The sequence below is a fragment of the Hyperolius riggenbachi genome, chromosome 6 (genome assembly GCF_040937935.1).
Source record: "Hyperolius riggenbachi isolate aHypRig1 chromosome 6, aHypRig1.pri, whole genome shotgun sequence".
Classification (NCBI taxonomy): Eukaryota; Metazoa; Chordata; class Amphibia; order Anura; family Hyperoliidae; genus Hyperolius; species Hyperolius riggenbachi.
This window is the reverse complement of record NC_090651.1, coordinates 14,795,645-14,809,311: the sequence shown is the minus strand read 5'-3', so window position 1 is coordinate 14,809,311 and position 13,667 is coordinate 14,795,645. Positions and strand designations below refer to the sequence as shown.

At 45.3% G+C, this 13,667-nt stretch overlaps 1 protein-coding gene across 3 annotated transcripts in view; it reads left to right on the top strand.

The window, feature by feature from the left end:
* Positions 1–13,667, top strand: part of MEGF6 (multiple EGF like domains 6) — a 495,432-nt gene that overhangs the window by 310,338 nt on the left and 171,427 nt on the right. For all 3 annotated transcript variants that reach the window (XM_068238861.1, XM_068238860.1, XM_068238862.1), the window contains one exon: positions 8,110–8,232. In XM_068238861.1, coding sequence (XP_068094962.1) covers positions 8,110–8,232 — 123 coding nt within the window. The remainder of the gene's footprint in view (positions 1–8,109; positions 8,233–13,667) is intronic.

Below are 13,667 nucleotides of genomic sequence, written 5' to 3'. Positions count from 1 at the left end.
GTAAACACCTAATCTGCTCTTTGTTACATTGTTCTCTGTTTAATTTGCCTGTTATCACCTCTAAGATAAGAATCCCGACTAAGCAGTCGGTCTGGCTTTGCTACAGAATAATTATAGCTGAGACTGTGTTCTTTGCTGTCTTCAAGTCCAAGCCTGCCCCCTGCTGGCTTTGCTCAGGAATCATTATAGCTGAGTCATTATAGCAAAGCCAGACTCAATGCTCAGTCCGGGATTCTTATCTCAGCTAGATAACAGACACTTTTAGCAGTGAGGATGGAACAGAGAGCATGGTAAATGTTTTCTCTAATGTTCCCACTGATTTCTATGGTAAAATACATAAGGGTGCTTCGTCTCTGGTTCACTTTAAGTACATGTGATTTCTCTTTGTTTTATATTTTTTAATACATTTGCCAATGTATACATGGTCTATCTGGAATCTGGACCTTACTGGTTTGACTTCCTGAGACATTCCTGTTGTGTAGCGATTGAGTGACGTTTTACACTATTCACACCATTACATAGTTACATAGTTATTTTGGTTGAAAAAAGACATACGTCCATCCAGTTCAACCAGTATAAAGTACAACTCCAGTCTGCTCCCTCACATATCCCTGTTGATCCAGAGGAAGGCGAAAAACCCTTACAAGGCATGGTCCAATTAGCCCCTAAAGGGAAAAATTCCTTCCCGACTCCAGATGGCAATCAGATAAAATCCCTGGATCAACATCATTAGGCATTACCTAGTAATTGTAGCCATGGATGTCTTTCAACGCAAGGAAAGCATCTAAGCCCCCTTTAAATGCAGGTATAGAGTTTGCCATAACGACTTCCTGTGGCAATGCATTCCACATCTTAATCACTCTTACTGTAAAGAACCCTTTCCTAAATAAATGGCTAAAACGTTTTTCCTCCATGCGCAGATCATGTCCTCTAGTCCTTTGAGAAGGCCTAGGGACAAAAAGCTCATCCGCCAAGCTATTATATTGCCCTTTGATGTATTTATACATGTTAATTAGATCCCATCTAAGGCGTCATTTCTCTAGACTAAATAAACCCAGTTTATCTAACCTTTCTTGATAAGTGAGACCTTCCATCCCACGTATCAATTTTGTTGCTCGTCTCTGCACCTGCTCTAAAACTGCAATATCTTTTTTGTAATGTGGTGCCCAGAACTGAATTCCATATTCCAGATGTGGCCTTACTAGAGAGTTAAACAGGGGCAATATTATGCTAGCATCTCGAGTTTTTATTTCCCTTTTAATGCATCCCAACATTTTGTTAGCTTTAGCTGCAGCGGCTTGGCATTGAGTACGATTATTTAACTTGTTGTCGATGAGTACTCCTATGTCCTTCTCCAAGTTTGATGTCCCCAACTGTATCCCATTTATTTTGTATGGTGCTAGACCATTAGTACGTCCAAAATGCATGACTTTACATTTTTCAACATTGAATTTCATCTGCCATGTATGTGCCCATCTAGCCATCCTATCCAGATCCTGTTGCAATATGACACTATCTTCCTGAGAGTTGATGATTCTGCACAATTTTGTATCATCTGCAAACATTGCTCACTACCAGGGATGCTCAAATTCGGATTCGGAAGATACCCGGATAGTTGCAATCCGGATATCTCCCAGTAATGCTGTGCGGGCTGGGCGGGGGGGTCAAGCTTACCTCTCTGACGTCTTCTTCGCTTGTCCCTCGGCGCCTCCCACGATGCGGTCCACGCGCATCACGTGACTACAAACGCTTCCTCCTTCAACCCGGAAGGAGGAAGTGTTTGTAGTCACGTGACCGCCGCGTGGACCGCATCATGGGAGGCGCCGAGGGACGAGCGAAGAAGACGTCAGAGAGGTAAGCTTGACCCCCCCCCCCCGCCCAGCCCGCACAGCATTACTGGGAGATATCCGGATTGCAACTATCCGGGTATCTTCCGAATCCGAATTTGAGCATCCCTACTCACTACTGCATCTACTAGGTCATTAATAAATAAATTGAAGAGCACTGGACCCAGAACAGACCCCTGTGGGACCCCACTGCTAACAGTCTCCCATTTTGAGTACGATCCATTGACCACAACTCTTTGTTTCCTGTCCATTAGCCAGTTCCCTATCCATGCACACAGACTCTTCCCCAGTCCTTGCAACCTCAACTTTTGCACCAGACTTTTGTGGGGAACAGTGTCAAAGGCCTTTGGAAAGTCCAAGTGTATCACATCTACAGCATTCCCAATATCCATATTAGCATTCACTACCTCATAAAAGCTGAGCATGTTAGTCAAACAGGACCTGTCTTTAGTAAACCCATGTTGATGCTGAGAAATAAGATTATTTTCTAGCATGAAGTCATGTATAGTATCTCTTAGTAACCCCTCAAATAGTTTGCATACAACTGATGTTAAGCTTACAGGTCTATAATTTCCTGGATCTGATTTTTTGCCCTTCCTAAATAATGGGAAAACGTGGGCTGTACGCCAATCCACTGGTACTCTGCCAGTTGAAAGAGAGTCACAAAAGATAAGATAAAGGGGTTTATCTATAACTGAACTTAATTCCCTTAGGACCCGAGGATGCATGCCATCCGGGCCAGGTGCCTTGTCTATTTTTTATTAATTTAGTCTTGCCTTTACTTCTTCCTGCGTTAGGTATTTAGTATTACAGTTAGAAGATTGAGATTCTTCTGCCTCTGTAATTTTCAACAGTGCTGTTTCCATTGTAGCCCAGGGGATTCATAGCAGCAGATGATCTCAGAGGTCAACTTTGGTCATCGCCAAAGGGGGGGATTACAGCTGCCCAGAATCCCCCCTCATACCAGGGCCGGTGCAGTGTCTGGGGACAGGCACAAGTTGAGACACCAGAATATCTACAGGTATCCTGAGGCTCAGAGCACCATTCTGCTGCCTGCACCTCTCTTTCTTTCCCGGCTACAGTCGACTTTGGATGTAGCAGCAGCAGCATATGTACAGGAACTAAACAGAGCACTGAGCCAGGTATGAGCACAGCCCTGTGCCCTTGCTGGGTGAATGCTTAATTTTCCCCTTCATTAGCAATGTTGGCTGTCCTCATTATTATCTGTATCTAAACTACCTCCTGATCGATCCCGTTGTCGATCAGGAGCAGATCGGGGATTTAGGAAATAATTTTCAGATCCTGTCAGTCGGACGGGAAATTGCATTGTGTGTACCCAGCATGATGTCCTACCATATTATTATACTGTATTGTGCGTGGCTGAGGGAGACCTTTCAGGAATCCCCCCCCCCCTTTTAAAAATCCTGGGTTTGCCCCTGTGGTTCCCTCCATGGTCTTAAGCTCGAGGTCCAGCTCCAAATCATGTTGTTCTTGGAAGTTTCTCCTCGGTAGGAACTTGCATGTCCTTTCTTACAGACTTTTGCAGTTATGTCCTTTCTAGGTGTTCCAGCCATTGTTGCTGGTCAATGGAAGACTTCTCTTGTTTTTACCCTTAGGCCTTCTTGATCTGTCACCATGATGGGGCTCAGATGCAACGTATTCTTGACGAGGGTCATCAGAAGGTTAAGTAGACATCCTATGAAGCCAAGGATAGTTTTGTACTTCTGGAGTCTTTGGTTTAAACCTGATCTACAACAAATGTTGGAGGTATGAGTGGAATCCAAGTGGTGGCCAAGCATAGGAAATCATATTGGAGCTCACCTGGCCTCTGAGCCCAGAGGAGCTGATTAAGACTTCTGACAGGCCAGATGTTTCTCCTTGAAAAGTTTCAGAATCTCTCCCTCTCCACAGCTGGGTGCAGTGAGAACTCATCTGTTTCCACTGTCCGTTCCTCATCCCTTACTTATCGGCAACCATTCCAAATGCTCTATCTGCAGCTCTAAGTAATCACTCTGCAGACGGGAGATAATCTTGAAATTCTGTCTCCAGCTTTCATGTCCGTTTATGTTTGAAAACTTGAATTTTTTTCATTTTTATTTTACTTTGCATTTTCCCTGCTCTGATATAAAAAAATATAGGAAACCATGTTGAACTTTGGAACAGATTTTGTCAAGGGACACAAGTCAGAATCTGAATTCTCACTATTAGATAGATTCCATCATGATGTATATTCACAAAAGAACAGAAAACTCAATGTGTGAAGACAGCACACGTTAAAGGATACCCGAGATGACATGTGACATGATGAGATAGACATGTGTATGTACAGTGCCTAGCACACAAATAACTATGCTGGGTTGCTTTTTTCTTTCTCTGTCTGAAAGAGTTAAACATCTGGTAAGTAAGTGGCAGTTCCTGTCAGGACTGGGTCACACTACATTGTGAGCCTAACTGATAAGAAATTACAACTATAAAACACTGCCCTAGCAGAAAATGGCTTCTGAGAGCAGGAAAGAGATCAAAAGAGTCAATAGTTCATAGATTTTAGCTCTGGCATACTTCAATGAATGTGTCATTGAGCAAAAAAACAATAGAACAGTAAAAACTTAAAAAGTAGATTTAAATATAAAATAAAACTGTGGAATATCTTAAAAAGTCATTTTTAGGAGAAGGAGGATAGATACAATTGGTTATTTCATTAGTTTATTTTCACCTCGGGTGTCCTTTAAGTATAGAGATTTAAGAAATGTACGTAGCGAGTTGGGAGCCAGTCTGCTTTAGGTGACCCACTGAGAAAGTCCGTAGGGAAATTTCACTAGCGTTATTGGGTGGACGGCATCCTCTCGAACTTCTAGGTTTCAGGTAGGTTGTAGTAATAATACGCCCACACTATTCAGCCAATTAGAATGCTGCAGGTTGTAGACATTGCTGTGATTGGAGAACCGTTCTTATGGACTTTCTCCCTAGGTTACCTAAACCATACTAGCACTACGAGTTATGCAAGTGTTGCATGTACAAGTTAAGTTTACAGTTCTTTTGTAAATAATACCCTTATATGTCCATTATTTGTATTGCTTGCATAGGCAGATTGGCAATACTTACAAGTCTAGTGGTCTAGCTAAAGAGCTTTTGGGCCCCACAAGCATTCATATGATGCAACAAAACCTGCCAAGGACATCCACAATGTGAGAGCTGAAAGCAGAATAGGGAACAGATTGTTAATGATTACCACTATTCAAAGCATTTACTAAAAAGAGAGTAGTAGGGTGGAAAAAAATAAATACATTGCAAAGGGATAAGTTAAAAAATAGAGATCAAGAAATGATTGACATTCACCATGAAATACGTTCCTGTGGTTTGATCCATAGTGAGCCTGCAGGTCATCATCTTTGCTACTGGCAGACAAGAAAAACACTAGACCGCACCAACTGCCATTACCTATAGCCACACCCACTAACCATGTGACAGGCTGAAAAGTTGTTTTTTAATAGGTATGCCTATGCACAGAGGGAGATACTGGTTGCTTGGCAGTTAGAAACAGCCATCATTTCATGTCATGACCATGGCATCACACTGTGGCAGGGGTTTCACCACAATGGCCTCGATTTATAAAGCATTACCGCATTCAGTATTGCAAAAAACAGCTGACTTTGCCGTGCACTTAGGAAAATGTCAATTCGTAAAACCTGTTACTGCATGAAAAGCTGACATTCCCGAGCAGTGAGGTAAATTACTGACTTGTGCGGTAAATACCTCAACAAATGTGGGTAAATGTCAATTCATAAAGACTAGAACATGCGGTAAAGCCCAGAAACATTACCGGTAGCTCTGATGTGGTGTAAACAGTGTGGAGACTGTGCGTAGCCATGACTCACAGAAGTAGAAGCAGAGAGAGCTATGACAGCTTTCTGACACGGATCAGTGAATAATGGCGCACAGTGCCTATGCATAAAAATGGCGCCGCATTAAAAAGATACGCTTATCGCTATTTATCGTTAGTACTGCATAATAATGGCGCACAGGGGAAAAAAAAGAAAAACAGCACACACTAACGTTATTTATCAATAGCGCCCTACATAAGCCAAACTGCAGACGTTATTTAACTGCAAAACGGGGAATGGATTTAATGTAACACTGTCAAGGTTAGGGTTAGGCAACACTGGGGAGGGGGGGGGGGTCTTAGGGTTAGGCACCACCAGGGGGGTCTTAGGGTTAGGCACCACCAGGGGGGTCTTAGGGTTAGGCACCACTGGGGAGGTCTTAGGGTTAGGCACCACCAGGGGGGTCTTAGGGTTAGGCCCCACTGGGGGGGGGGTCTTAGGGTTAGGCACCACCAGGGGGGTCTTAGGGTTAGGCACCACTGGTGGGCCTTAGGGTTAGGCACCACCAGGGGGGTTTTAGGGTGAGGCACCACCAGGGGGGTCTTAGGGTTAGGCACCACTAGGGGGGGTTTAGGGGTTAGGGATAGGTACAGAGAGGGTTCTGTGTGTTAACGGTAAATAACAATAAGTCTTTAACGTTAAATAACAATAAGGCTTTAACGTTAAATAGCGATAAGCGGCAAACGGATTAGCGGCAACACCGTGCGCCATTATTCGCAGGCGCCGTTTTCAGATGGATGCTTCTGACAGGAGCAGAAAGATAATAGAAACAGCCTCTGTCTCCTGCAAGTCCCGCTGATCGGATGTTGATAGGTTGCGAAGGCTTCTCGGGAGAAACAAGCTTTTCTACCCCTCAGGCAGCAGAGCAGAGAGAATGGAACAAAAGAAGTTTCCCCTGTAGCCCTTCGGCCGTTTAACCCTTTAGGTTCCTGTTTGAAGATGCTGAGGAATTAGTGGGGAAATCGCCTATGCATGGCATGTGTAATGTCTCTAGGACAGGGGTCCCCAAACTTTTTCGGTCAAGGGCCGGGTCAACATACTTCAGACTGTTGGGGGGTCGGAACATACATAAAATGATGTTGAAAAACATTACATTGAATCTAGGTACTGATTCCCCCCAGTCATGTTCGGAGGAGACTTCCCAGCAGCAGCCAGTCAGTCATGCGGCACCCGGAGAACATCTTTGTGCACCAGAAAGTGAAGCATACCCAGGTGACAACCTGCCGTCCAGTTGGGCAGCAGTGTCACCTGGTGCAGAATTGGATTGGAAGCCAGCGGATGACTGCTCACTGGCTTCTACAGTATGTGGATGGGTCAGACCAGCACTGCTATTCTATATGCGGGCCGCCGATATTTAAAGGTGCAGTGGGCCACATCTATAAGTTAGACATTTTGTGTTTGGGGGCCAGTGGAAAAGCCTCGGGGGGCCACATTCGGCCCGCGGGCCTTAGTTTGAGGACCACTGCTCAAGGAGGTCATCTTTAAAGCTGTGGCAATGAAAAAAATGTTAAAAAAGACTAATAGACAGATTTGGAGCGAGCAGAGGCAATATAACAAACATACATTCTAAAGGGATGTCAGGGATGCCTCTTACTAGTGCAGTCACTGCACAAACAGCATGTAAGAAAACAGACAACTCCACACTGCTCTGCTGTTACCGAACAGGTTTTTTTCTATTTTCTTTATATTGCACAGCCCTTTTTGAATTAAGGCCAATATCAGCCATACAGACCCCCCCTCCACACACACACACACTCCCCGTTGATCTATTTGAGAAAATGTAAAGATTTCTCTAGTGAAAGAGGGTATCAGCAACTGATTGGGATGTTCAGTCCTTGGTTCAATCCAGGGGCGTTGCTAGCCCCAACGATCAGTGGCACATGCCCCAGATCTATTCGGGGGTGCCCTGGATGTTCCCCAGGCAGTGTCAGCTGTCATGGTTGGCATGCAGGGGTGCAACCAGCCCGCCCAGCAGAAAGCCAGACCAGCCAGCACAGAAGCCAGTTAACTCTAGTTATGTTTGAGTAACACTGTCTATTTATATGGTATGTTGCATTTTTTTTTGTATTAATGGAGAAAGGGGCTTCATTCATCCAACATTTTGCTGGGAAGGCCTGCTTAGACTGCTGTTAAGTTCATGTAAATTTGGCTCCACCCATGACCACACCCACATTCAGGTGCATGGCCACACCAATTTTCTGGCTGAAGTGCCCAAAAGTGCCCTGGACCTCTGAGGATCCTAGCAACGCCCCTGGATCAATCCTTGGTGACAGTTCCTCTTTAAATAATTGTGCTTCACCATTATTTTATATCCTCTATTAGACATGCGGTTGTTGTTTGGTGAAGACCAGGAATAATGTAATTACTGCTTTCTCTTTCAGATGTCAATGAATGTGAGACCAAGAATGGTGGCTGTGAGGTGCAGTGCTGCAATACCATTGGCAGCTTCTACTGCAAGTGTCCAGGGGGCCAGTCTCTGAAAGAGGACGGAAAAAGCTGTCAAGGTAAGAGATGTCCTCCTTACTTCAAGGCCAGGTCCTCCCAACTTTGACATTTCCTTCTGACGTCCGGGTGGCATAGCAAGAAATCATGCGAGGCCCCCAGACACGATTATTAAACAATGACACTGTCTCTTACCCCACGCATATAAGTAGACATGGTAAGGCATATGCAATGTACAGTGCATAAAGAGCATAGACCCAGAGATGTAGTCACAGAGTTGATGAACACAAACATTTCAGGTGCAGTGAACACATTAAGGTCCACCTGGTCACTGCAACACCGGGGTCCAGCTCACTATGGCTGCTACAGCGATTGGTCTGCCCCTATTACATCTATTCCACATGAACTCACCAAGCTCCTCCTGTCTGTGACTAAACAGGTTTCAAATGGTCTCCACTCCTGAGGATATCTTTGAAGTGTCAGATATCTCTCTCCAGACTTGGCTTTCTGTTAGCGCTACCTGATAAAAGTTCTCCTCCAAGATAGATGGAAAACACTGTTTTCAACAGCTAACACGAGCCGTGTCTTCATTTAATAAGTTAGAATAAAGGCCCATACACACGTCGGATTTCCGCGAACGACGGGTCGTTTGAACGTCCCGTCATTCGCCCGCTAAATCGGGCGTGTGTACAGACTGTCGTTCGCTTGATAAGAGTGAGTTTGAGCGATCCGCCGGGAAATCTGACGTGTGTATGGGCCTTAAGTTAACAAAAGGTTTTGGGGAGCTTGACCTTGGATGAGGTTGTCCAAAGAAAAGATAAGGTTATCTGATAGTTTGGCAGATACTCACAAAAGTAGGTTACCTGACAGAAGACCACCCCGAACGCTGATGGGAAGTACAGCCTGTCTATTGTAAATTCCAGGGCTAGGTTTTTAATTTTGCATCTTGCATGTTGTGTAAAATGCTGGTGCTCTTTTTATAAGGGATAATGTTTGTCCTTCTGAGTATGGAGACCCTCCCCTGACTATGGTTGTTTTCATAGACGAGGGTGAACAGGGTCAGGAAGGAGGAGGTTGGGCTGGATATGAAGATTAGCATAACAGGTCCTTATTTGCTGGTCTTCTCTGTTAGACCGGTCTGCAGGGAAACCTCTGTGTGCACATGCTGTATCTGAATGTCTTGTTTCGCTGGGACAGGTGGCTTTCTTTCTATCTTGGTGGATTCACGCAAACATCCTGTGCAGAGAAGTAACTACCAATCACAGAGCCCTACACCAACAACTAAATGGTGCCCTCCTATGTTCTCAGTTCTATCCTTCTCCCTACATAGTGATCAGAGGGGAAGGGGGTTACAACTGCACTGGCCCCTGTCCAGAATTTAGGTATTACAGCTTGGATAGTGCAGCTCTGTACTCACCGCTAGAGGTCCAGGGCTTTACTGTCTTCATGTTCTAGGCAGCTATCTTCCCGTCTCCCATGCAGCTCTGTACTCACCGCTAGAGGCTCAGGCTTCACTATCTTCTCATTCCAGGCAGCCATCTTCCCGTCTCCCATGCATCTCTGTATTCGCCACTAGAGGTCCAGGCTTCACTGTCTTCATGTTCTGGGCAGCCATCTTCCCATCTCCCATGCAGCTCTGTACTCACCTCTAGAGGTCCAGGGCTTTACTGTCTTCATGTTCTGGGCAGCCATCTTTACATCTCCCATGCAGCTCTGTACTCACTACTAGAGGTCCCGGGCTTCACTGTTTTCTCATTCCAGGCAGCCATCTTCCCGTCTCCCATGCATCTCTGTATTCGCCACTAGAGGTCCAGGCTTCACTGTCTTCTTGTTCCAGGCAGCCATCTTCCCGTCTCCCATGCAGCTCTGTACTCACTGCTAGAGGTCCAGGCTTCACCGTCTTCTCGTTCCAGGAGGTCATCTTCCCATTTGCCATGCAGCTCTGTACTTACCACTAGAGGTCCAGGCTTCACTGTCTTCTCATTCCAGGAGGCCATCTTCCCGTCTCCCTCCCAGCTCTGTACTCACCGCTAGAGGTCCAGGATTCACTGTCTTCTCATTACAGGCAGCCATCTTCTCGTCTCCCTCACAGCTTTGTACTTACTGCTAAAGATCCTGGACTTCACTGTCTTCCTGTTCCAGGAGGCCATCTTCCCATTTCTTATGCAGCTCACCACTAGAGGTCCAGGCTTCACTGTCTTCTCATTCCAGGCAGCCATCTTCCCATCTCCCTCACAGCTGTGTACTCACTGCTAAAGATCCTGGGCTTCACTATCTTCTTGTTCCAGGAGGCCATTTTCCCATCTCACATGCAGCTCTGTACTCACCACTAGAGGTCCAGGGCTTTACTGTCTTCTCATTCCAGGCTGCCATCTTCCTGTCTCCTGTGCAGCTCTGTACTCACCGCTAGAGGTTCAGGCTTCACTGTCTTCTCGTTCTGGGCAGCCATCTTACAGTCTCCTGTAGTGATGGGTCGTTCGCGAACGAGCCGGCTCTAAGAGCCGGCTCTTTGAAGTGAATCAGAGGAGCCGATGCTCACTCTGAGAAGAGCCGATGCCTCAGCCGCCCCTTTTAGCTCTGCTTTGCTCCGTAATAAAGGGCGCTGAGGCATTCTGGGAGATGTAGTCCTCCTTTTGCAGCTTGTAGGAGTGTTTGGGGCGGAGCAGAGCAGTAGCAGGAGGGATTGCCTGAGTCAGAGAAGCAGTCTGAAGTTGGCATGGAGGCAGGGGCGGGGCTTTTAATCCGATTCTGAGTGGTGTCTAGTGATATTTAATTAAGAGCTGATTCAGAGCCGTAAGAGCCGGCTCTTTAATGGGAGCCGATTCAGAAGAGCCGATTCTCTGAGAAGAGCCGGAATTCCCATCACTAGTCTCCTGTGCAGCTCTGTACTCACCGCTAGAGGTCCTGGGCTTCACTGTCTTCTCATTCCAGGCAGCCATCTTCCCATCTCCTATGCAGCTCTGTACTCTCTACTAGAGGTCCAGGGCTTCACTGTCTTCTCGTTCCGGGCAGCCATCTTCCTGTCTCCTTTGCAGTTCGATGCTCGTTGCTGAACTCTAGTGAGTACAAAGCTGCAAGGGAGACAGGAAGATGGCTGCCTAGAACAAGAAGACAGTTAAGCCTGGACCTTTAGTGGCGAATACAGAGCTGCAAGGAAGGACGGGGAAATGGCTGGCCAGAATAAGTAGAGGTAACACCAAAGGCATGCACTGTATATGTGATTCCACGCACCTGACTCGAATATAAGCCAACCCCGCTTTTGGGACAGTTTTGTGGTCCCAAAAATTCAGCTTATGTTCGAGTATAAACGGCATGCTGTGTGTTCTAAGATTGTCAGTCTACAGGAATTGAGTCTGAAGAAGGCTTATTACCCACAAGCTTACTCTTTTTTTCTTTTAGTTTAGTCAATAAATGGTATAATCTTGATTCAGAACTTCCTGCTTTGAGTTGGTACAGGTTCCCTTTCATTGTGGTATTGAGGAAGACCCTCGTGTCTGTTTTATCCCCGCCCTCTCTGCCAGCGAGGGGGTTGCATGCAGAGGTCCCGCCCGTAGAGCGTGCAGACAAATCCCAGAGTACACAGATCATTCAGGAGAGTTTTGTCAGCGTATTAGGCGCTATTATGGGTGCCGGGGAACGTGTCGGGACAGTCTGGGGACAGTCTGGGGCTGCCGGTGCCCCCATTCCTGTCATCGTGCCTAAAGTAAACTTTCCCTGCAGACGTGTGCGCGGAGCCTGTGCAGAGCACATTCCTGGCATTGCTGCAATTGTCACGATTATCCCATCGAGTCGCCGCACTCCGCCTATAGATTAATAACCGGGGGTCTGGAGATCGTTGTGTACAGAAATCTGTCATCGGAATCCTTCATCTTCTCATCCGGAGTCTGATGTGCTGCTCAGGAAAATGTTACCAAGTTTAATGTCATAAAGTTTATTGTATAGAACGTTTGCTGGATGATATTGAGTTGCACCTGTGCTGTAACCACCGGTAATACAGATGAGCAAAACAAAGAATCTTTAACTACTTCACCTCAAAGCGGTTTTTACCCTAACGGACAAGAGCGATTTTCCCCTTTCAGTGCTCATCCCTTTCATTTGCCAATAGCTTCATCACTACTAATAACAATGAAATGATCTATATCTTGTTTTTTTCACCACCAATTGGGCTTTTTGGGGTTGATATTTGTTTTCAGTAATTACTTTATTTTCTATGCATTTTAGAGGGAAAAACAAGGAAAAAAATCTCCAATTTCATCCCCTGTAGTTTTAATATAAACACTGCTACTGTACATAAAACCCACACATTTTATCTGCCTATTTGTCCTAATTATCACACGATTTTAATTATGTCCCTAGTACAAAGTATGGTGACAATATATTATTTGGAAATAAAGGTGTCTTTTTTTTGTTTTTTTTGGTGGGTTTTTTTATTTTCACGTGCACGCGCGCACAGCGGCAGCAGCACTGTCTGACTTATAAAAACGTCCTGGAGCTATTAAGAGGCTCTAGCAGGACGTTTTTATAAGTCAGGTTGTCATAAAGTGGTTAAAGACAGAAGCGTATCTAGAGGGGTGCAGGCATGGCTTGTGCCATGGGCACCACAGAACCATGGGCGCCTGCCCCTGTGCCTCCCCCTGTGCCTGCCTCGTCACTCAGACCTCAGATCAGATTAATGCTGTTATACTGGGGGACATGGCTACTTAATTTATGTATGTAGGGAGCACTTGGCTTAGTGTTAGAAAAGTGGACAGAGAGGGAATAAGAAGAGATATTTCCCCAAAAAATTAACTTCAGCAATATCCCGAGCCAAAATACACAGGCAACCATAACACATGTACATGAGAAAGGATACTGTTTTTATAGGGGAAGAAGGCTCTGACGAGGGGGGCGTCATTTCAGTGTTTGCCATAGGCACTATATTACCCAGATACGCCCCTGGTTAAAGAGGAACTGTTGCGAAAATCTTAAAATTTAAAACACATACAAATAAGAAATACATTTCTCCCAGAGTAAAATGAGCCATAAATTACTTTTCTCCTAAGTTGCTGTCACTTACAGTAAATAGTAGAAATCTGACATTACCGACAGGTTTTGGGCTAGTCCATCGCTCCATATTGAATTCTCAGCATGGCTCTCAAAAAGATTTATACAAAGATGCTGGCCAGCCTCCCTGCTCGCTGCACACTTTTCTGGCAGTTGGGCGGAGTAACTGCCATTCACTAAGTGCTTTTAGAATTAAAGAAAGAAAACCCTGAGAACCCCCCATGAGAAGATTGGCTAGTCCAAAATCTGTCGGTAATGTCAGATTTCTACTACCTACTGTAAGTGACAGCAACATAGGAGAAAAGTAATTAATGGCTCATTTTACTCTGGAAGAAACATACTTCTTATTTGTATGTGTTTACATGTATTTTACATTTTAAGATTTTCGCGACAGAGGTCCTTTAAAGTGGACTTGAACTCTTCCACAGGACAGAAGGTGAACCTAGAGAAATGC